Source organism: Rhinolophus sinicus, chromosome 14, assembly GCF_057876585.1.
Source record: "Rhinolophus sinicus isolate RSI-liver-muscle chromosome 14, RSI-T2T, whole genome shotgun sequence".
Lineage (NCBI taxonomy): Eukaryota > Metazoa > Chordata > Mammalia > Chiroptera > Rhinolophidae > Rhinolophus > Rhinolophus sinicus.
The window spans coordinates 43,378,784-43,402,780 of NC_142514.1; the positions used below are offsets into that span (position 1 = coordinate 43,378,784).

General features: G+C 38.7%; 1 protein-coding gene across 1 annotated transcript in view; it reads right to left on the reverse strand.

The window, feature by feature from the left end:
- Positions 1 to 354: 354 nt before the first annotated feature.
- Positions 355 to 23,997, reverse strand: part of C14H1orf87 (chromosome 14 C1orf87 homolog) — a 68,004-nt gene continuing 44,361 nt past the window's right edge. The window contains exons 9-12 of the mRNA XM_074334801.2: positions 16,867 to 16,931; positions 11,102 to 11,181; positions 7,587 to 7,794; positions 355 to 653 (exon numbers count right to left, since the gene is read on the reverse strand). Coding sequence (XP_074190902.2) covers positions 493 to 653; positions 7,587 to 7,794; positions 11,102 to 11,181; positions 16,867 to 16,931 — 514 coding nt within the window. The 3' untranslated portion in view covers positions 355 to 492. The remainder of the gene's footprint in view (positions 654 to 7,586; positions 7,795 to 11,101; positions 11,182 to 16,866; positions 16,932 to 23,997) is intronic.

The following is a 23,997-nucleotide window of genomic DNA, read 5'->3' on the forward strand; positions in this document are numbered from 1 at the left end:
TATATTGCTAGTACTTTTATTTTTCTTACAGTGTGGAAATCCTTCCCAGAATAGTGACTAGAGGAAGAGCTGACTGACTTTCCAAAAACGATGTATTTAGGTCTATTATGTGACAAGCATTTTGGGGAGTTGACAACAACTAGTGTGGTTTTTACTATACGGAATTGCACAGTTTGCAAAAACACAGTTTGATCAGCAATGTAGAAAACTATGCATTATTAATAATAAGCTTTATTAGAATAGAAGAGGATTTTAAGAAATTGGTTCTTGCCACCTCAGAAGAGAAACCCTTGTTTTTCTGGGATCACACTGAGCTGCCGATGAGCAAGCTTCACAGCCAGAAATCAAGTCCAAGTCCAAAGTGTCTACAATAGCTGCATCAGCCTCCACTCTGACAGTGCCTCCACCGCTACACTCAGGCTGGGGAGAAACACGTGTCTGGGTAAAAAGAGAGATAAAGGAAACATCTGTTCTCACAATATGGGCTTGTTATCATAGCTCCTTTAAGTACCGGAGCGCTGGCTCCAAGAGCATATTTTTTCCCGAACGAAATCTCTTCAAGGCCTGGTCGATTTTCCGAGGGCTCAGGGACAGGTTGTAAATGAGATTGTAGTTGTGAATGAGGCGTTTGGCTCGTTCCTTCTCCAGGACTCCTGTGATTAGGTCGGATGAGTGGGAAATTTTTAAAAGAAGATGGAGAAAATAAAAAAGAGAAAAAAATTAATAAGCTTGAATGACTTCAGAGTAAACATGAAATGCTAATATTTTGAAACTTTAAGCTTCTTAAAAATCAAGTGACATCCTAAAAAGGTATTTCTAGTCCAGCTATGTATCATATATGTCAGGAGGAATTTGAGGGTGACTTTGGGGAGAGGAAGTGGGGGACCAATAAAATCCATAGTTAGATTCTGAAGCAATTTAAGCTTGATTTGTATAGTCATAAAATTTTAAAAGCCAATTTTTGAAACAGGTGGGGTACCTGCTAAAAGTAATTTCCTATTGTTCTGGTTTACTTCTATCTGAGATGTATCCAAACATATTCCTAAACATGCAGTATTCAAACAGCACAGTTCTGAGTATTTCTGGAAATGTATTTACTGTGTGAGTCCCTCCTGCTTGTTGTATAACCACAGGCAAATCAGGTAACTTCTTGTGGCTCAGAGTCTGAATCTCTATAATAGAGATGGTATTGCTTATCATCGCAAGATGTACTCTGGTAGTCACATGTTACCATGTGTTTTTCCACAGGAAGATTAGGTAGATTTTGATAGTTACGGAAAATAATTTAAGTGTAGAACATGGAATCAGCCAAGATAAAAAACTCATTCACAAGCCCCTAATTGTGAACTTACATATGTAAGATACTATGCTTGGGAATATAGAGGATTTAGAGAACGATCTGTTACCTCAGGAAGCTCCCCATCCAGTTGGGGCAATAAAATGTGCAAAATGTAACAGCAATAACAATAATGACTGATCTATATCTATATATCTATATCTATATCTATATCTATATCTATATCTATATCTATATCTATATCTATATCTATATCTATATCTATATCTATATATCTATCTATATCTATATCTATATGTAAATTTTACCATGTTTCAGGCACCCATGTAAGCCTTTTACCAATATTAACTCATTCAATCCTCATGACAATCCATTTTACAGAGTGAAAAACTGAGGCAAGGAGATGGTAAGTCACTTGCCCAAGGTTGTTTGAGTCTACGCATTAAATCACTCCACTAGATTATAGAATGAGGGGGAAGAAATTGTTTCAAGTTGGGCTCATGTTGTTTCCTAAATATGTTCCTTGATTGTGAAGATCTATGCTATAGATGTCAATGAAAATATTTTAAATATCTTTTATAGGGATGAAAGCTACATCCCTTGCATGTTGTTTCTCTACTCTCCTATACTTATGCAGACTGTAATAATGGTTGTAAAATTCTTTCTCCGAGTCCAGAGGCAGTCCCCTGGTCTCTTGCAGAAAGCCACTTCCAGCCCATGAAAGTTTAGTCTAGTGAATACCTGTCATCTCTGTTCAAGCTACCAAGTACTGTTTATATTTGAATATGCAAGTTAAGCGAGAATGCTTCCCTCTGAACTCTCCTCTAATAGGCTACACACAGGTGAGGTCCTAATGTGATTTATTCCATTCACTTCTATTCTGTCCTGTATAGTCCTAAACTATGCCTAGTCCTATCCTATCCCAATTTGTTTGTTGTCTTCTGTGTAGGCTTATTGTCTGTCTTTCCTATGAGCATGTTGGTCCTTTTCCCTGCAGAAATCTCTTTGAGTTGGTCAATTGCATCTTTCTAGATCTTTGGGTTAGGTCACTTTTCTTGGTCTGGCCTGGGTTTGACCCCTCAAGACATCTCCTAAACTGCCTCTGGAAATATAAGTCATGGGCTTTGGAATAAGTGTCTGACTGGGAAAGTTATTTTAACTTTTTGAACCTCAGTTTCTTCAACTTTAAAATAGGGATAATTGAATTGTATGAAAACCAATAAAATCGTAGGTGCTTAGCAAAATGCCCAGAACTAGCAAGTACCGTTAATGCAGGGATTATTATAGGATAATGGTAATAATAATATCATCAACATTATTTAAAATATAGAAAAGTGTATTTTAATTAGATAAATTATTAAAATACCAGGGGTGCCAAAAAATGTATACAAGTGGACACTGTGGTCAGCGTTGCTCAAGCAGTAGTTCGCCGTAATCATAAGTGTCTGGACGCTGATGGTAACCACTTTGAGCACCTCTTCTAATTGCAGAAGTCAAACGTACCTTGTATTCACCTTTTGTTATTGGTATATATTGAGTATTACAATTTTAATATTTTCCTTTCTTAAAATGTGTGTACTTTTTTTGGCACCCTCTGTATATAAATTAATTTATATTTTAATTAAAAATTAAAAGTAATGTTAAAAAACATCTAGGAATCACCACTGGTGTGTGTGGGGTGGGGGGGATATTTTCTATTTTCTAAGCTTTACCATTGGTAGGGGATTCCTGCTGTCAAACAAAAGTCCGTTGACTGAAATTTGTATCTGTCTAATTTACTGTCATTAGGGGCTGCCCAGGACAGCTGCATAAAATAACCCTCATAATCCATCTTAGTGTTGGAAAGGCTGTCCTCCCACCAGAATCAAAATGAAAGAAATAAGAAGAAGAACCTCTTTAACATCCACTTCATGATACAGTTTACAAAGAACTTTCAAATCTCATTTGATCCTGTCTCAAATCTGGGAGGAATCTTTCATTATTATCAGTCCTATTTTATAGATGAGGAAACAGGCTCAGAGAATATAAGTGGCTAGTTTTCAGGACTCAGAAATTGGTGAAGTCTGGACTTGAATCTAGGTTTGTTGGTAAAAACAAAGAAAGAAACAAACAAAGCAACAAGTAAATACCATATGATTTCACTTATATGTGGAATCTTAAAAACAAAAATAAATGAACAAACAAAAAAAGAAACAAAATAATAGATACAGGGAACAAATTGATGGTTGCCAAATGGAGGGGGCAGGAGGGATGGGTGAAATAGGGAAGGGATCAAGATATACAAATTTCCAGTTATAAAAACAGTCATGGAGCTGTAAAGTACAGTTTAGGGATATAGTCAATAACATTACAATAACTATGTATGGTGTCGGATGGGTACTAGATTTATTGGGGTGATCACTTTGTAAGTTATATAAATGTCTAATCACTATGCTGTACACCTAAAACTAATATAATACTATATGTAATTGTATGTAATTTAAAATTTAACAAAAAATTAAAGAAACAACAATAGCAACAACAAAAACACCATCTGTTCTTTCTGGTGTGTCATGGGAGTTTGGTATAATGGAAAGTCCAATAGAACTGAGTTTGAATTATGGCTCAACTTCCCACTGGCTATTATTTGATCACTTTGAGCTTGACTTTCTCCTCAGTAAATAGGGACACCAATCCTTCAGCATGTGGTTGATGTGTGGAGTTGGTGATGCAGTGTGTGTTAAGTCCAGGCCCATGCAGAGAAAGTTTTTAAGGGCTCTCATTGCATTCTGCCTCCTTGAACTCTAAAATACTTTCTATCTAGCCTTTAGCATCCTGGAAAAATGCTAAATTTACCATTCAGCCAAACATTTATCTCAACTACCCTTCTTTCTTTAGAAAACACGACCAATTATTCAGTCATTCCTTATTGCTTCTCCTCAAGGATATTTTCTTGACAACCCCCATTAGAGAATAAGCACAAAGTAGGTTCCCAGAAATGCTAAGTTGATGATGGATGGTCTGCCTTCATCCTGGATGAAGAACACCCTGGCCTACATATTTCCTTGCACATAATAAAGAACAGTGATTCATCAGTGGGCAAAGTATGTATCATCTGCTCAGTGTCTAGAATGGGGCCGTGGTGGTCTGCTAAATACTGTGGTTTAATAAACCAACACAATGACCTCAGTTAATCCTCTTTCCTCATTAAAGATAGTTATAGATATTCCCAGATCTGGCTGACACGTTCTTTGGCTGTTGAACTAATGAATTTCATAGAAACAGAGAAAACAGGCATAAATAGTGAACAGGCCATAAGAAAGGCATTTCAAATCTGCCGGAATCTGCCTCCAAAGTCAACAAAACTCCGTTTTTTCCTCAGAACAGTTCAGGAGTATGAGAAAGGACCCAGTCTTTGGGGAGTCTCTTAGCAACTAAGTTTATCATCCATCATTGTAAATCAGCATTTGTTTCTTTAGAAATGTGTTTTCTTTCTATGCTTTATTTTGTTTCGATTTTGTTTGTAACCGCATCACTACCCTCATAGTCCTGGTATGAATACCTAGTCTTACAAGTATTTCAATAATCTCTTGATCTCCTTTTTTCCAGTATTTTCTCAAAATTATCAGTCTCAGCTTTCATTGTGTTCTCCTCTGGTGGAACCTTTGGTGGATACTGGGTAGAGAATAAAGCCCCACCCGAACCCTCAGGATTCATAATAGGGTCTCAGCTTCACTATCCAATTCAATAGGAACCTTCAGTCCTGTCTTGTTCACTGTGTTCTCCCTCATACTCATTCCCACCTTCTAATCTTTGCAGAAGATGATTTCATACTCGGAATGCCCTACCTAGCTATCCAAAGTTTACCTGTCCTCAAGGCTAATCTCAAGCTCTCTCTTGCATGGAACCCCTCTGAGTACCCCAGCTCACATTACACAATGAGCTTCTGTTCCTCTCTCTTTCCTTTGGACTCTAACTCTTATTTATGTCTGTAATTATGATACTTTACTATATGCCGTCTAAAGAAGTACATTGGCATTTAACTATTGCCAGTCTCTCTGTCTTACCTTCCTACATAAATGCTCTTTGAGGCCAGAGACCATGTCTCATTCTTTCTCATTTCCCTCCTGGTTCAGCCTTTAGTACGGTGCTGGGCTCATAACAGATATTTAATAAATGATTTTCTAATTCAGCTAAATACATTTTCATTTAGAATTTTTATTTGTCCCTCTCTTTGCTATAATTATTAAGTCTTTGGGTATTGTAGGGTAGTTATGCTTCATATGGTCTAGCATTAATTTGGTTTGAAAATTCAAAACAAAATGAAACAAAAACAAAAACACACAGAGAGAGTGAAAAGACAGGCATTGCTATCGTTATATGATTACTTCTAGAGAGTACTAGCGTGCACACTAACTTTTATTAAAAAATTAATTATTTCCAGTTTTACTGAACTATAACAGAGAATAAGTTTACGGGGTGCATTGTGATGATTTGATACATGTGTACATTGCAAAATGTTTACCACAATAAGGTTAGTTAACAAATCCTTTACTTCACATAATTACCATTTTGTCGTTATTGTTATGGTGAGCACATTAAAGTTCTACTCTCATACCGATTTTCAAGTATACCATGCAGTATTTTTTACTAGTCACCATACTATGCGTTAGACCCGTGGGACTTATTCATCTTATAACTGAAAGTTTGTATCCTTTGACTAAAATCTCCACATTTCCCCTAGCAACCACAATTCTATTCTCTGAGTTTGATGTTTTCTATGAGTTTGATGTTTTCAGACTCCACATATAATACACTAACTCTTCATGAACCACAGTATGTGATTCAAATACAACAGTTTCAGTCCATGTGCTTTTGTGTATGCTCCCTCCTTTCCATTCCCTTGTCCCTGAGTTCTAGAATACATTCTCTCTCACTTGAACATTGCAGTAGTATCCTTTCTCCTTTTCCTGCTTTCCTTTTCTCTTTTATTCATTCACAGCTATCAAGGATCTTTCTGAAATACAACATCATCATATCCTGCTTAGAAACTCACAATGCTACTTACTGTCTTTGAATTAAGTCCAAATGCCCTGTTCTGACATCTAAGAGCTTCCTAGATCTGGCCCCATCCCATTTCTCCACCTTTATCATTTAATATTCTTCTTTTTAAAATTTTAATTATTTTAAATTTATTTTTATTTTTAAATTACAATAGACATGCAATTAATATTCTTCTTAATAATCCCTATATTCTATCCAAACCAAACTCTTTGCATTGAGCTTCACACATAACACTTTGCTTGGCCAACTTGCACCTTTGCCAGAAAGGGCCTTCTATTTTATTCCTTTGTATACAGGCTGCACTTTATCTTTAATGATCCATTTCCAATTATGATCCATTCCCTGATCACTTCACCAGGAAGGAATTCTCCTTCCTCTGAACGACCACATAGCACGCTCTAATGGCATTTCCCACCTTCCATCTTGGAGTTAGTTATTTATGTACATTCATTCATTTATTTGTTGCCTCAAAAAAAAAAAAAGTTAAACAGATTTGTGCAAAGAGCTGGGGATAAAAAAGGAATAGTCTTCTGGTGAGACAGTACTAAGCCTCCAAACAAAAAAAAATACAATATATCAAATAGGAGAATGAATATTAAAGAACTCTAAGAGTCCAGATAAAGGTTTGCCTAGCTCTGTCTGGGGAAATCAGGGGAGTCACAGAGGAGTAGGGCTTGAGTGCCAACATGTAAGATATTTAGGCATTAATTAGCCAGGTAGACAAGATGGGGAGTTGGAAGGGGGTGAGGTAGGTAGAGGACAGGGAGACAGCTCAGATGGAGGGCATAAAGTTAGAAAAGGCAAGTCATAGAAGAAAGAAAGGCGAGTCTGAAGAAGGCAAGTTATTCATTAGGAATGGGTAAAATATGCTGACATAATAACAGTTGAAGAAGAAGAGACTCGTCAGGTGGACAGGGACCAGATTTTGCCTTGCTCAGAAGTTTGGAATTCAGCCCATTAGCAGGCGTGCTGCAATATTTCTATTAGGGACAAGATCAGATTGTGGGTTAGACTCAGGTAGTAGAATGGTGAAAGGATCAGAGACACAGAGAAACTGTAAGTAACCTGGGGATGGGAAATTCATGTCTGATTCAACTTTAGTATTTCCTGATTGTGCTCAGCACAGTTCCAGGCACATGGTTTATATATAAGGTGTATTTGTGAAGAAGTGAAAGAAAATGAGGTATCCACTTTCAGACCAGAACACAAAGAGGAAGGTACATCCACTCTAAGCGTCATACTTCACCTGTATTACTCAGATCACACAGGTAGAGGGCATTTTCCAGCTTCCTGAACCTGTCAATCCATGTCTCACATTCTTCATACTTGTTCTTCATCACTGGACTAACAAAAGGCTGGGAGACTGGCCTGATCGTCAAAGAACTCAGGGGATCTTTAGGGGCTGAAGTCTCAGCAGGAAGGTTTTCTGGCTGCAGCTCCTCCTCTGGAGTTTTCTACGAAAACAACACAAACATCTCACTGGCAGCACATTCACCACCCAGAACTCCTGCAGTCTTTTGGCGAAAGATGAGGCCACACAACCAGTAAGATTTATTGCAAGGTCTGGCTTTGTAAAGCTAGGGGGACGAGTTTCAAATCTTTAGTGCTATAGAACCAGATCTGCCAAGTCTTGTTGGATATAAACTACTATGTTGAGTGTTTTTTGTTTTTTAAGGAGAAGGGTGAAATCATGACTTTATTCAGTTTGCATTTCTTATTTTATACAAAGCAAAGGTTTTTGTAACTACCTAAGACATCTCATGATGTTCTGCTCTGCTTTATACTAGTGGGATTCACAGGTGATGGGTTTCAGGAAATGCTTATAATTTCTTGGTGAGAAAAACCTCTGGATCATGAGTGTGAAGTTCTTGACAAAGAGTGATTGAAATACTAGTGATATTATCTTAGGCTCATGGGCTCATTATAATGGAGCATAAAGCACTTCTAGTTCTGTCTGTCCTATTCATTCAACAAAGGACGTTGAAGCCCAGAGAATGAAAGTGACTTACTAAGATCATACAATAAATGGTAGACACAAAACTAGAATGAGTGTATAGAGGTTATGTCTAGCTCATCTTGGTATCCTAATGCCATGTCCAGTACAAAATAGAGATGTTTTTAGAATAAATAGACAAACAATTCCCAGCAGTGCTGTGTAAAACATTTTGTCACTTTCCATGTAGAGAGAGTGGGCATTTATTGTTTGATCTGCCCAACCCCACTTTACAGCAAGTTCCCCTCCTGCCCATCCACATGGTTGTAGAGAGAACTGCTGTAGGTCTAAGTATTTAGTACAGGACATGGTGTCTAACGCAAAATGCGCCAATAATCACATTGACCAGTGATTTGGGAAGTATTTGTGAGAGATAAAGACAGAGAGATAGACAAATGGAGATCTACTCTAACAGGTTTTCCACTCTGTGTACTGGAAATGAGAAAAAGCTGGTCTGCTGAGAAAGATATAGATTGATGATAGATAGATAGATAGATAGATAGATAGATAGATAGATAGATAGATATAGGAGAGATATGAAGCTGACAGCAGAGAAGAAAGAAAAGATATAGGAAGTTATGATGTTCGAGTACCTGATTTTAGATCAGTTACATTTCTATCCTTAGATAGCATAATATGTTTCTCTAGCTTTCCAATAAATTAAGTTGGTAGAGTTGGTTCTGTTAATTGTAATACAAATCATCTTAATTAGTTCACCTTAGAAGTATGCCTCTAACTTTTGCATACCATCTTGCTTCCACCAACTTTCAATACCTGAGTTTCTTCAATTGTGTCCTTTTGTCTCAAACTTCTCACATGTAAGCTAAGAAAATCCCATAGCTCTAAATAATAGTAACTGCAATAAGAAGCTACATTTTTGAGTTCGCTAATAAACATGGATTAGGCTACTTCTGGGGATGGGAAGATTTGTTTTGTTTGAAATAATAGAATGTTATGTGAAATTGTACTGATATGGATAACCAGCAACCGGTAAATTTTAAGAGATTAATATAAAAACATGCTACTTTGACAAAACCAATTTTGGAAAAAGCTGAAAGCTTCATAAAGGAAATAGAGTAGTGAGTCTTATACTTGTTAGAGCTTTGGACCACTTTAGAAATCTGAGGAAATCTTTAGATAATCTACCCAGGTAAATGCATATATTTGCATACAGTTTGGTGGATGATTTTGGAGAGTTCAAAGAGATCCTTGGATGTGAGAAACTGATTTTAAATAATTTTATATTCCTTCAGATAGTTCAACACTTTGTTTGACCATTAAAGACAGGGGAAGGGGAAATTTGTATGGACCTGAATTAGGCTCAACTCACTCGCTCACTCACTTACTCACTTACTCACTCACTCACACAACTTAGGCTCTTTTGGTACCACTGTGTCCGAATGAAGTCCAACATTCCTTGTTTGGCACATAAGACCATTCAAGTTCTTGTTCTTGCTTATCTCCTTTCAATCCTACTTATACATCTTTTTCTCCAGCCACATAAAACCAGAAAAAAATGAGACTGTTTTATGCCTTATACATTCTGTTTCCTCTGTTGTAAAAGCCCTTCTTGCCACCTGTGCCTCGACTGGTTGGGCTCCTACTCATCCTTCAAGACCCCAGTCATATCTTACTTCATGTGGGAAGCTTTCCCTGACAGTCCCAGGCTTGGTGAGGGGAAGTTCTTCATTGCCCCTTTATCCGTCGCAGCACTTACTACAGGATTTTATAATTGTCTGTTAGAATAGTTCTCTCCTCTAACAGGTCTGGAGACTCTGCTGATGTGATAGTCATTTGTGTATCTTCAAGGTCTGGTTAGTGTCTGGCACATAATTGGTTCTTAAGACATGTTTACTGAGTGAATAAGTGAATGAATGAATGATTTTCTCTGGGACAATAGGAAAGTTACTTTACCAAACCTCTGCTTCAATTTCCGTTTCTAAAAAGTGGGACAATGAATGCTGCTTATACAGCAATGTGAGAAGAATTAATTATTGCAGAGATGCAGTGAAATCCTCAAACAAGAGGCAAAATAAAAGAGCAAAGTATATTTTTTTTATAATCTTATTCACAACAGACTTAACACTCAAGGAGAAAAGCATTTGCTGTTGTTTCTTGCGTGGCTTGCCAAAATGGATACTATTTTCTAAAATATTTCAAAGTGTGAAGTGTATGAAGAGGCCTCCCGTCATTTTAAGATGAATTATGTTCTAATCCAGGCATTTAAAAAACAACAACAGAAAAACTCAGGCTGGTTTTCAATCCTGTCTGCATCTTCTCCTGGCTAAGGAGAATATTAAAACAGATTTTAAGTGCTTGCCAGATTTTTTTTTTTTTTTTAATCAAAGAGACTATTATATTTTAAAATGTGATGTTTGGTGAAAAGTTCACCCTCAGTTTCTGGAAGCTGGATGTTAAAATCAGTCTGCTAACCACCCTTTATTTTGATGGCAGCTGGTAAATTAGTCACAGGCTTTGGAAGGACACCTGTACACATGTTACAAGTTCAATTTCTTGGGGCCAATGGCAAGCCCATCACCAAGTGGAGATGAGCGGTCTCTGCACGCATACCAGCTAGGACAGGAACCAAGCCACACTCTTGGAGTTCTGCTGCCTCCCTTCTCTGATGGAGGAAAGTCTCAAAGTCAAAGACAGTCTGACATCAAGGCACTGGGTGGACATCAAAGAGGACCCCACCCAGCATCAGAGACTAGAAGGTGAAGCATCGATGAAGCCCTTCCCCAAGCTCTATATACCCAGGTGCATACCATGTGTTCAGTTTTGCCTTGAGACACCTCAGGAACTTCAGGCTGCACTGGAGTGGCAGAGGTTTCCTTTACTTTCCTTCCTGGACAAGAAAGAAAAAGTGGAAGGGTTTCGTTTGGTCTCTTCATTTGCATACATACATGCATACACCCAGGCAGAGAAGATGTAGAGGCTCTGCTGTGTGGCTGGCACCGTGTTAGCGTGCGGGGATATACCGATGGGCAAGAAAGCACTGATTCCTGCTGAAGCTCATAAAGGGGAAGCAGATGCTAAATAATTACCGAAGTCATCATTTAATTACAAATTACCATAAACACAAAAAAGGAAAATGTGAAAATAAACTTATTTGGGAGTATGCATGGGAGTAGTGGAGGATCAGGGAAGGCTTCTTGGATGAAGTGACACTTAAACTGGGGACCTGAAAGATGAATAAGACTTTTTAGGTGAAGGTGATGGGGAGGGTGCCCATGGAGCAGAGAGTTCCAGATAAGCAGAGATAACAGCCTGTAGAACCTCCCTGAATCAGGAGGGCCGGGAGTGGGAAGGGGCCTGTTCAGGGGGTCCTGCCTCTTCATAGAGAAACGCACTTCTGCCCCTCTCCACACAGGTGTGTGCCTGAAGGATCAGGTGAAACATTTGTCTTCTCCCTTCCTTGCTCCTTTCAATGGTCAGACGTCCTATGTGGGAAGCGGTTTGAACCGTATCCCTAAACTTGGGATTCTGCTGTCCAGGTATGACTTGCTCAGTCGGCTGCCTTCATGGATACAAGAAATATCCTAAGGATGCAGGAAAAAGACATGTAGACCTTTTGCTGAAGTCCTCTAAGGCTTATTGTGGGTATCCCTCCTTCATCACTCAGCCTTTCCATCAGACTTGACGATGTATTCATTTATTTCACACATCTGTGGGATGACTACAGAGCATAGATTTCTGAGTACTTCAGCTTCAATATTTAGTGCATAATTCAAATATGCCATTAACGAATACATATTGCTTTTGAATTGGGTTTCACTATTTTCAGTAAAAATGGTTCAAACAATACATTTTAAACAAAAGGTAGAGGGCAGCAGTGTAACCTAGTGGCGGAGAGTAGAGGCTCTGAAGCCAGATGCCTTGGGTTTGAGTCCTGGCCCCTTTCTCTATTAGCTAAATGACCTTGGGCAAGTTACTTGTCTTCTTTGTGTCTCAGTTTCCACTTCTGTGAAATGGGAATAATACCACCTATAAGTTATTGTGAGGATTAAATGGACTAGAAAATGTAAAGCCAATACCCAGAGCATAGCAAGTGCTCAATAAATGTTAACTAATAGAGTTATCTAAGTAAGGATGTTTATATAAATAAATTCACCTATCAGATTAAAAAACCATTTGTTAGACTTTTAACACTGCACCTGTGAATCATTATGAATCTTCTTCCTCAGTTTCTTGATGGAGAAAACAATGTGATTTCATTATCTTTTCTGAAACCCCATTACCCAGCATTAGAATAAGTACTCAATGAATGCTTGTTGACTAAATGAATAACCATGTGCCCCAACTTGGAGTTTGGAAAATAAAATCACTGACTATATGTTGTGTTTCTCCAATTCCATTCCTTTTCAGGCCCTAGGAGAGAAGGAATTTTCTCTGTATTTCTTTATCCTCCCAGACCTAACTCATGCTATCTCAACTAAAACTTAATAGATACTTAGTGAGGAGCATCATGACAGCAAGTTAGGGCAGCCCCTTCCTGGCAGCTCTAATTTAATCTGCTGAAAATTTACGTTGTCATGGGAACTCATCATCACCTAGTAGCCTTGGCCCCTGCTTATTTTACCCAGTATGTGAAATAAAGCTTTCTGTTTCCTGCAAGTGAAAAAAGGTTCCAATTACTCTGAATCATAGAATTGGAAAGTTAAAAGGATTCTAGAAACAGTACATAGCATAGAGGAGATAGACGACTTTTGGTGTCAGGCCTGAACGCTAATCCCCATTCTTCCTTTCACAGATGCAAGCTTCCTGTCAGTTTGTGAAAAGGAGATGATACCAGTAATTTGCAGTGATGTGGAGATTTTAAACAATTACCTACACAAAATACTTAACACAGGGAAGAAACGCCATACACGGACTTTTTTGTGTGTTATTATTATTTTATGACCTTGAGCAAATCTAGTTTCCCCAGAGAAGAGGACTTAATATTAATTACAAAGTGCCAGGCATTTTTCTGGGCACTGATCTTATGCATTACCCGCTTTAATATCAGATCTAGAACGGAGACTTTGTCCCGGTCCAGTTTCTCTCTACTGCCTGCCCTTCTAAAAGAACAATTAGGAGACAATACACGCTGGTCTCCCTGGTCTCTTAAGCTTCCCTGTCTCCCTCCTAATACATATAAGCATATAAAAAGGTAATGATTTGCACATGTAAAAATTATTTGAGAAACCCCAAGGCACAGCTATTTTTTTTTTCTTTCTAACACAGCAGGAAGGATAAATAATAACCATCTGTCTAGTCTGCCAGTTGAGGATTTGTACTGGAGGAAATAAGCCAAGCTGGCTTCTAGAGATTTCCAGGTGTTGGAAAGGCCAGGTTTTACAGGGCTTCCAGTGGATTCTGATGGCTACACAGCCAGCGCTCCCATCTCCCTGTCCCCCCTTCCCTCACTAATGACTTGAAATCAGTGGTCTTCAGTGCTGGCTGCTAATATGCTCCCACCTGGGAAGCTTTAAAAATCACCATTGCCTAGGTGTCACATCGGGCCAATTAAATCAGAATCTCTAGGGGTAAGAATCCAGCTCAGAATTCTAAAGAATTCCCTCGGTAATTCTAAAGTAAAGTCAGGACAGATAACTGATTTAAGTAATGGCTTCTGGCCTGGATCTACTGATGGAGGCTTTTGTGAGAAGGAAACTAATATATGTTCAATATCTATATATGCCAGACATTTCCCACATGTTTTCTTATGTAAGCTAAAGAATAGCCCTGTGAGGTAGAAGCTATCTCCATTTGACAGATGAGGAAACTGAGGCAATGAAAGTTTCAGTTACCTGCTTATGACCACAGAGGTAGGGTTATGTCTGGGATTCTAACTCCTTCATTCATCACACACACAATCATTTGTTAAGTGCTTACTATATGCTAAGCGCACTGTTCTAGGCACTACGATACAACAATGAACAAGACAGAATCTTCTCATGGAGTGTTCATTCCATTGGGGATGGCAAACAAATAGATACATAAAATCATGTCAAGTAGTGATCAATGCTATAAACACAACTAAAGCCAATTATGGGCATAGAAAGTAATGGCAGTTGCTATTTTAGATAGAAAATTCACCAAAGGCCTCTCTGAAGTGACATTTAACTATGTTTTAACAAGAATCTTTAAACAATTAAAAATTAATTAAAAACCATCAATCCCTCAATAAATAGAGCCATGAGTGGAGAAACAAGGGAGAAAGCCATGCACATGTTTGGGGAAAGAGTATTCCAGGAAAAAGCTATGGCAAGGCCAAATATCTTGAGGGAGGAGAGTTTGGTGCATTCAAGCAATAGCTGAGAAGACAGCCTAGCTGACCCAGGATGAAAAGTGAAGAGAAGTAGGTTAAGTATTCACAGAACTAAAGGGCCTCCTGGGCCTTGCTGGTGGCGAGTTGATTTTTTTTTTCCTTCCCCTTATAGTGATAGCAATTATATTTTGCTTTGTAAGGACCACACCTCCCTCAGCCCCGTGCTGTGGTTTGGTAAGAATGACCCCCAGTTCCAGCTCCAAGCTTGGTCTCAATTAGTTGAAGACTAGGGTGGGCCTTAAACCCACTGAAGAGCCTTTATATGAAAAAAGGAGAGGTGAATTTAGAAACAGAGACACAAAATGAGACACGGTAAGAGAACACCCTCCCTACTCACCTGATCTGGCCCCCAATGACTTATTTCTTTACCCGAAGGTAAAGGAAATATTGAAAGGAAGACATTTTGATGATATTCAGGACATCAAGAGTAATACGACGACAGCTCTGATGGCCATTCCAGAGAAAGAGTTCCAAAATTGCTTTGAAGAGGAAGGTCATGTGAAGATAGAGGCAGGGTTTGGAGTTATGCAGACACAAGCCAAGGAATGGCTGGGGCCACCCAAAGCTGGAAGAGGCAAGGGAAGACCCTTTTTTAGAGCTTTCAGAGGGAACATGGCACTGGCTGACGTGAGTGATTTCATACTTCTAGAACTGAGAGAGAATAAATTCCTATTATTTTTAGCATCCAGTTTGTGGTCATTTGTTATGGCAGACCTAAGGAAATGAAGATACTCACCATCCTTTTTGTGCTATTTCAAACTTCCAATACTTGTATAACCAATCCCTCAATTCCCCATTGTAAATTCCCTCTCTTTGACATACCTAGTACAGTTTTAGTTTTTCTGCTGCAATACAAACTGACATACTGCCCCCTCCAACTCTCAATACCTTGTAGTTTGACCCAAAGAGTAATCAGAAAATGTTTGGTGGATATCGTAAACAGAGAAATGGTAACAGCAGATTAATATCAATGCACATTTTTTACCTGTCATATTTAAAACTTGCTAATTGCTAAATATTTTGCCCAACTCATCCTTATAATTTCACTTACTATGTCTTAGAAATCTTCCTTATCAGGCCAGCCATGTTATTTTTACAGCTGCATAGTATTACAAATTGAATATACTGTAGTTTAATTAAATGGTCCCTGAAGGATCTTTTTATGTTTTCCATTTTAAAAATATTTAAAAATGCAAAAATGCTGCAATAAACATATATGAGGTCTGACAATTAAGTTCGTGAACTTGTTGCAATGATGTTGTTAATCTATTTTTGATATCAAAGGATTATTCATTATGAATTTGTGCCAACTGGACAAACAGTTAACCAAGTTTACTATTTGGAAGTGCTGAAAAGGCTGTCTGAAAAAGGTAGACAACCTGAACTTTTCACCAACAATTCATGCCTCTTGCATCACAACAATGCACCAGCTCACACAGCACTGTCTGTGAGGGAGTTTTTAGCCAGTAAACAAATAACTGTATTGGAACACCCTCCCTATTCACCTTATCTGGCCCCCAGTGACTCCTTTCTTTACCCAAATATAAAGGAAATACTGAAAGGAAGACATTTTGATGACATTCAGGACATCAAGAGTAATACGATGACAGCTCTGATGGCCATTCCAGAAAAAGAGTTCCAAAATTGATTTGAAGGGTGGACTAGGCGCTGCTGTCGGTGCATAGCTTCCCAAAGGAAATACTTGGAAGGTGACTGCAATGATATTCAACAATGACATATGTAGCACTTTTTCTAGGATGAGTTCGTGAACTTAATTGTCAGAACTTTGTGTGTGTGTGTGTGTGTGTGTGTGTGTGTGTGTGTGTGTGTAAATCTTGGAGAGGTTTTTTTTGTTTTGTTTTGTTTTTGTGAGATATCCATAGGATAATTACCTAGCTGTGGGACTCTTAGATCTAAAGGACTGTGTGACTGAAGTTCTAATAAATAGCACCGACTTCTGTACGTGTATTGCATTCACCGTAAAAGGCTATCACTAGAGAATCCTTCATGATGCACTGAAACTTGGAGAGTTATGCCTTTTATGATCTAGCTGGCCCAAATGAATCACCATTAGGTGATTCTCACTTCCATTTTTTCTTCACTGGTGAGCCATTTACATTTCTGGGAGGAATGAGATGGAATCTAACAAGTGAAGCAGCAGAACCAGCCATTGCCCTGGGAAACGTGAGGTCCCCTGAGGAACAATATCGCTGAACTCACCTGTAGGCAAATCAGATGACAAATCAGAGGAAGCTCTGCTCAACAACTCAACAAAATTCTGCCATCTGTGTAAGAAAAGGGGACATAATATTGATGTTCAATATCCTTGCTATGGTAGAATGTCCAATAAAGCTTGAAGTTTATATTGATAGTTTTGAAGGAACTTTTTGATACCTCTATCATTCTGGGTATAATGCAGGCGACAGAAACTCCTTTAAGTATCTCTATGAGAAAGGGCTTTAACATAAGGAATCAGGTGCTCACAAAATGATTGCAAGCACCGGTAGGATGGAGGTTGCTATCTGCTGCTAGGTTTAGGGTCGGGCATCAGCAGGTATAGTCCAGAAACTAGGGAACTGCAAGAAATTCTGATGTCTCAGTTACCCCTGATCATGAGGTTGTTGAGTAGACAATACAAAGTGCATTTTGGCCACTGGAAAAAGTGATGCCTGCCAGGACCTGGAATTGCTACTACTGCAGGAAAACAAATAAATACTTAAAATGTCTCTGCGACCCTCCCCACCCCTTCTGTCTTTCAAATCTCATGCAATTGTATCTCACTGGTGGAACTTAAAATCAATTCCAGAACCTTGGTGTTAAGGGAGTTTTGGAAATATTCTTTTTAGCCTTCCCAAGTATGGGAAGTATTGCAACACAGGAAAGAACATAGAAGGGAATAGAAATGCGTGCTGAGTGCAAATAGACAATATTTAGTGTAGTCCCTAAGCACAAATTGCATCGAACAATATGTCTGCATGTGACAATCAGGGAGTCATTTAAAGCTAGCAAATACTTTAGGAACATTTTGGTAGTGAAAAATCACTTAGAGTTGCTGGCCCAGCATCCCTCCATCCTCCATTTATATATAAATATGTTCTGCTCTGGGGTAATGGACTACAATCAAGGTCCCGTGCCCTTCCCTAGGTAGTGTTGTGACTCACCTCGTCTAATTAATCTCAATCTATCACTTTCTCCATTCTGTCCTGTTTCCCTTCCTCCCTCTCTCCCACTCTCTGTCTTTGTTTCTGTATCTATCATAATTTTTGGTTTGGTATTTCCTGAAGTTTTATTTTCCCCTAATTTTGTGTTACTCCATAATCTCTCTCTCTCTCTCTCTCTCTCTCTCTCTCTCTCTCTCTTCCCCCCCCCCCCATATATATATATGGGGAGAGAGAGAGAGAGTTTGTTTATTTATGTTAGCAAAAGGCAATTTCTGTTGCTAGGAACCAAACTGCAATTGATAAGAATTTTTATCTCCTTCTTGCCCATCAGAATTGAAGCAAAAATAAAGAGCAACTTGTGAGATGTATGTCCTGGGTTTTTTAGAAGAGTTCTAATGTCATCTGATTTTATTCTCTTTAAATAAAAAACAGTTCATTAGATGGATAACTGTTTGTTCTGCTTATATGTCATAAAACTTTTCCTGTACATGATATCACAAATCAGCAAAGTTCTTTGGTTGGTATAGAAAATATGGCCTCCAGAGCTTCATTCATTTTGGGCACATAAATAGATAAGGCATAGGTATGCAGAACCACAAGCCAGGTAAGCTAATGCTTATATCAGCTGCTGAAGGCTTAGGCAGGCAGGAGAAAGTCACTGACGTAGCCCTCTCAATAAATAAGTAATAATCACATAAGAATCTGATAATAGCACAGATCTGGAAATAAACTGCAATAAAGTAGTTTCTGTCTTTTACACTTCTTGCAGTTTATTTCCAGGCCCTCTTAGGAGATCCAGGCTTATGCCTAGAACATCTTCTGACCCTTTGAAAACAACAGTGTGACAACAAAATCCCAGATCCATTGATATTTCCGTACTGCATAACATTCGTGCCAATCCTATTCTTGAGATCCTTCTAATAAAATATTTTCTTTCTTCCATATTCTTTACATTACCCTAGGACCTTCAAAAAGCCATTGACGACTTAAATGTGAGATTGGCTTCTGGTTGCTGTAACATGCACTATAATTCTAATTGCAGAAGTAGGTGCCTTTCTCCCCATATCAAGTCAAAAAAAATGACGACTGGAGGACAAGGTCTGTGAGTCTGATTCTAGATTCAGGCAGATCGGAGTTCAAATTGAACTTCAACTGAATTTATGTTAAGTTAAAACAGCCTTCAGTGAGCATTCTGAGTACTTTGTGTTCATTAGCTCATTTAATTGAAAAAAGTACTTTATGAGTCATGTAAATAACTTGCCCAAGGACACCGATCAATGGGGCAACCAAGATTTAAACCCTGGCTGTCTGACTCCAAATCCTCGGCCCTTGGCCATTGTACTATGTAGTGCTACATATGAATGTAATATAACTGGGCTTCAGTTACATTTTTTTCCCCTTTGGAATTTCATGAACAAAGCTCCACTGTCTTCTGACATTTATTATTGTAGAAGTATGAGGTCAGTCTGATTTTTGTTCATTTATAATTAATTTTTTTCCTTTATTTGCTTTGGTTTAATTTTGTTATTTTTTTGGCCTGGATCCTTAAATATTTTTCTTTGTCTTTGTAATAGAAAAGTTTTGTCAGGATTAACATGGATACATTTTTTTCTTAATTCAGTTTAGATGATAGTGAATCCTTTCAATCTGTACACAGAGGGTTTTTTCTTTTTCCCATCTCGGCAAAGTTTCTTCAGTTGTAACTTTTGTTTCTACTTCTTGTGCAATTTTTCTATTTTCTTATTCTATAATACCAGGACTTCTTGGATTCAATCTCTATTCTTATTCTTCTATATCTACTATCTTTTCTTATTTTCTTCTCTGTTCTTTTTCTCTAGATTTTGTGGGAACCTTTCAAGATTGATGATGTATTAGTTTTTTGTTTTTTTTTCCCCAGTATTAATTTTGCTGTTTGTTGATTTCAGGTTACCTCTTTTTTTTTTTTTTTTTGTAAATAATATTTTATTAGAACACAGCCACAGCCATTAGTTATGTGTTATTTATGATTTTTTTCAGGCTACAATGACATAGTTTAGTAGTTGCAACAGACTGTAGACCCACAAAGCCTAAAACATTTACTATCCGGCCCTTTATAGAAAAGATTTGCTGATGTAAACATTTAACTTAGAATTCCTTCATATCCTCAAATATATAGCAATTTTTAGATCTCCTTGCTTATTTCAAAAATTTTTTAATGAAATGTAATTTATATAACATTATACTAAATTCAGGTGTACAACAAAATGATTTCATATGTGTATATATTGTGAAATGATCACCACAATAAATCTAGTTAGTATCCACCATCACACAGAATCCTGGTTACCTCTTAATTCTGCCATAGTAGTTTTCATTTCTTTGAAACTATCCAGATTTCCCTAAGGTTTTTAAAATTTCTTCTGTTCACTTTTTGTGCTGTTTAAATTTCATTTTTATAGACTTTTAACTTCATTATTCTTATTACTTTCCAATTCATTTCAGTAGAGGACATGGCTTTTTATACTCTATAGAGAACCATGGATGATTTTCTCTATGTTTCCTAGTTTCTAGAATAAATCATTTTCAAAAGTTTGATGTTATTTGGAGTTTGCAGGATCCTGGTTCATTCTTCATGTTTGCAATATTTTTAAAAAATAGGCATCATATGTTGGGTTTTCTATGTATTCACGGTCAAATGAGGAATTGTTCACATTTGACACAACACAACAGGTGAATTGGGTAGATTTCCCTTAGCTCTACCCTCTGCGCATTTAGCCCTGCAGTTAAGGGGCAAGTGGAAATTGCCACTGATGCCTGGATGACTGGTGCCTCTCAGGCATTTGCCTGGTGTCCCTTGGTTGTAACTACCACAGGGGTGGGATCTTCTCACCTCACCTGTTGGATATCAGACACTAAATTAGTATAGTATGCCATAACTGATACACTGCTCAGCACATACAATTACCAGGGATTTCTCCCTCTGCTCCGAACCACACGACTTTATTTTCAGGAATTATGCTTCACCAGATACAAACACCACAGCCAGCTTTATTCCCTTCCCACCTTCCTCACCTCCACATTCTGCTCTGTCATATTTGGAAGTTGTGCTTTCTGCATATGTACAGAAAGTAGTGTGTGGTGTTGACCCTGAGAAGGAGTATCCTGCCATGAAGGCCACCTTCTGGTTAATTGGCCTCAAATTTATAACCAGAGTCTAGCAGCCTTTGCTGGTGGAAGCCTCTCATGCATGCAGCATATCAGGGAAAAAGGCACAGAGTAGCTGCCAAGCCTCCTGCACTGTGTTCCTGCCAGCTGAGTAGACCTTTATAAGGGAGTTCCTGGAATCATTTTTCAATCAGTAAGCTGAGACCTGACCCATCCAATCGGAACTGCATAGCTATAGACTCACTTGCGTCTTGTCTGATTAATTGGAACAGCTCCATAGCGACCAATCAGAATGAACGATTCCAACCAAGGACAGTGCTATTTGGACCAATCAGACTGTGTAAATTTGGATTCCTCATTTGCATAGAAATGGACCAATCAGGAACCTGGGCGGGAACTTTCTCTATATAAGTGGGTCTTACGTTGTCTCAGTGGCGAGCACTTTCAGTTTCCTAAGGAGGCTGTGTCTTCCTGGTTTGCAGACTGTTTACCTGAATAACGTTTCTCCTTTTTACTGCATCCCAGACTGGGGACTCCCATTGGCACTAGATTGGTGGCAACGACCTTTTGTTGACAGCAGGTAAGTGTATGTGTGTATCCTTGGGTAGGGGAAGGAGTGGCATGACAGTACTCAGGCTATTACAGAAAGGAGCACCTGTGTTATTTTCTGGTTGGTTAAGACTTGGGGCCTCCAAATCAAGAGGAAGGCTGTGGTGAAGCGACGATGTCTTCTGTCTTCTGCACTTCTTTTAGGTAGTCAGGGCAAAGCTTGGGGGAGCAACTCATTCGTTTTTCCAGATTCTATTTATTTATAGGTAGTAGAGATTCCCTCTAGATTCTGGCACTAGAGTGACTATGGTTTTTGCTACAGGTGTGTTGTTTGCCTTTTTATCTCTTCATTGGAACTGTAATCAGGTGTTTTGAAGCAGATGACATTTTATACAAAAAGTCATATATATCAAAAAAACAAAAGCTAACCATGCCAAACACAGACATGTGGGCCATATCATAGAAATACCGTTGTAATCGTGATGAATTACAGGTGACGTTGTTTTGAGCTTCATACAGGCTTAAATAAAAGGGGTACTGGTGCTTAATTCCCAAGCCATTACCTTTCTCCATCTTGTGAAATGTATGCTTTGGTCATAACAACAGTTTGTAGTTCTCTAAATTCGCTATGCTTTTGCTCACTTTGTTGTCTTGGCACATACTGCTCCTTTTCTCTCTGAAATACTCTCTCCCCTCTCTCTTCTGGTTAGTTCCTACAAGTCCCACCGAGCTCAGCTGACACACAGTATAGAACAGAGCTGAAGAGCAGACTCTCTTCAGATTGCTAGACTCGTAGGTTAAGTGCCATGACTCGAAGACTTGCATCATGATAGCCATTCCCTTGAGAACCCTGTAATCTACTTCAGCTGAGAGGATACCAAATACGCTAGAAGGAGGAGGCAGGGAGCAAGGAAACTGGAGGAGACTGTTAGATTTTAGGACCTGTATAGTTTGTTCAGGCTGCCATAAAAAATTACCACAGACTAGGTGGCTTAAACAACAGAAATGTATTTTTTTCACAATTCTGGAGGCTAGAAGTTCAAGATCAAAGTTTCAGCAGGTTTGGCTTCTTTTGAGGCTCTGTCTTTGGCTTGCCGATAGCAGCCTTCTTGCTATGTCCTCACGTGGTCTTTTCTCTATATGTCCAAACTTCCTCCTCTCATAAGGACACCAGTCAGATTTGATTAGGGCCTACCCTAATGACCTCATTTTAGTTTAATCAATTCTTTAATGGCCTTGTCTTCAAATATAGTCATAGTCTGAGGTCCTGGGGATTATGGCTTCAATATATGAATCAGGGTGGGGGTGGGGATACAATTCAGCCCATAACAGAAACAAAGATTCAAAGAAGCCCAACTCTTGGGACAATTTATTTAAAATCTGTGAACCTTAGTTTACTCATCTGCCCCTCAGTTTAGTCATGAGGCTGTTGGGAGTATGAAAAGAGATAAGCCAGGTAAAGCATCTAACCCCATGCCTGGGACATGTTAGGTGCACATACATCAATCCCTTACATGTTCGGGTCAGGAGTTATTTGGTTATGTTATTTAACTCAGCTGCTGGGGTGTTCCTTTAACTGTACCGTCTTCCTTGGCTTTCACCTTCTTGGTCATGTACTCTAAATTGTATTCTCTCCTTCCAGTTAAGTCTGAGAAGCACAGAGCTCCCCTGATACACGGGCAATAAACTCTCCAATCCAGACAAAAGGATTATTTTTCCGTTTGACAGATGGAAAATTAAAGTTAAGAAAAATTAGTTACTTGCCCCGTTCCCAAAGCCAGTGCATTTCAGAGCTATGGTTTCCATCTAGGCCTCTGTGCTTCTGAGGCTCATGCTGCCTCTCCACATGCATGGGGGCCAAATGGGTAGTGGAAGTTGCAAACCCGTGAATAGATGTTACCTGCAAGCCTGGGGCTTCTGTGGGTCATACGTGCTCCTAGAATGTAAAAGCCTCCCCACTTTTGTATCTGTATCTCACACTTCTCCTGGGTCCTAGAGAAGAGAGCAGGAAATGCTAAGCTCCTGAAATGCAGAGCTGTGTTCAGCGTCAAGCCCAAGTGTGGAGCCAGCGCTGGAACTCAGGCAGTTTGCCTGAAGCCTCTGTGCCTCACTCCCATCCTGTAAACTTGTGAGTTTCACAGGACTTGTAGGAGAGTCAGTATGTGCATTAAGAGCCAAGACCCTGAAGCTAGACAGCCTGCATTTGACTTAGCCTTATTGATGAATTTGTTTATTGGTTACATCTTGATTTTAGCTCCTTTGTGCCTCAGTTTCCTCATTTGAAGAATAATAGTATCTACTTCATGGGGGCACTTGTGAAGATTAAAAGAGTTAATATTTATAAAGCACTTAAAACAATACCTGGAATATAGTAAGCACTATAAAAATGTTGAATATTAATAATAACAATAACTATTATTATTCATTATTATTATCCTTACCTCATATGAATTATGGGATTTTGGAAGAGAAGATGGGAATTAATGAACTCGTAAAA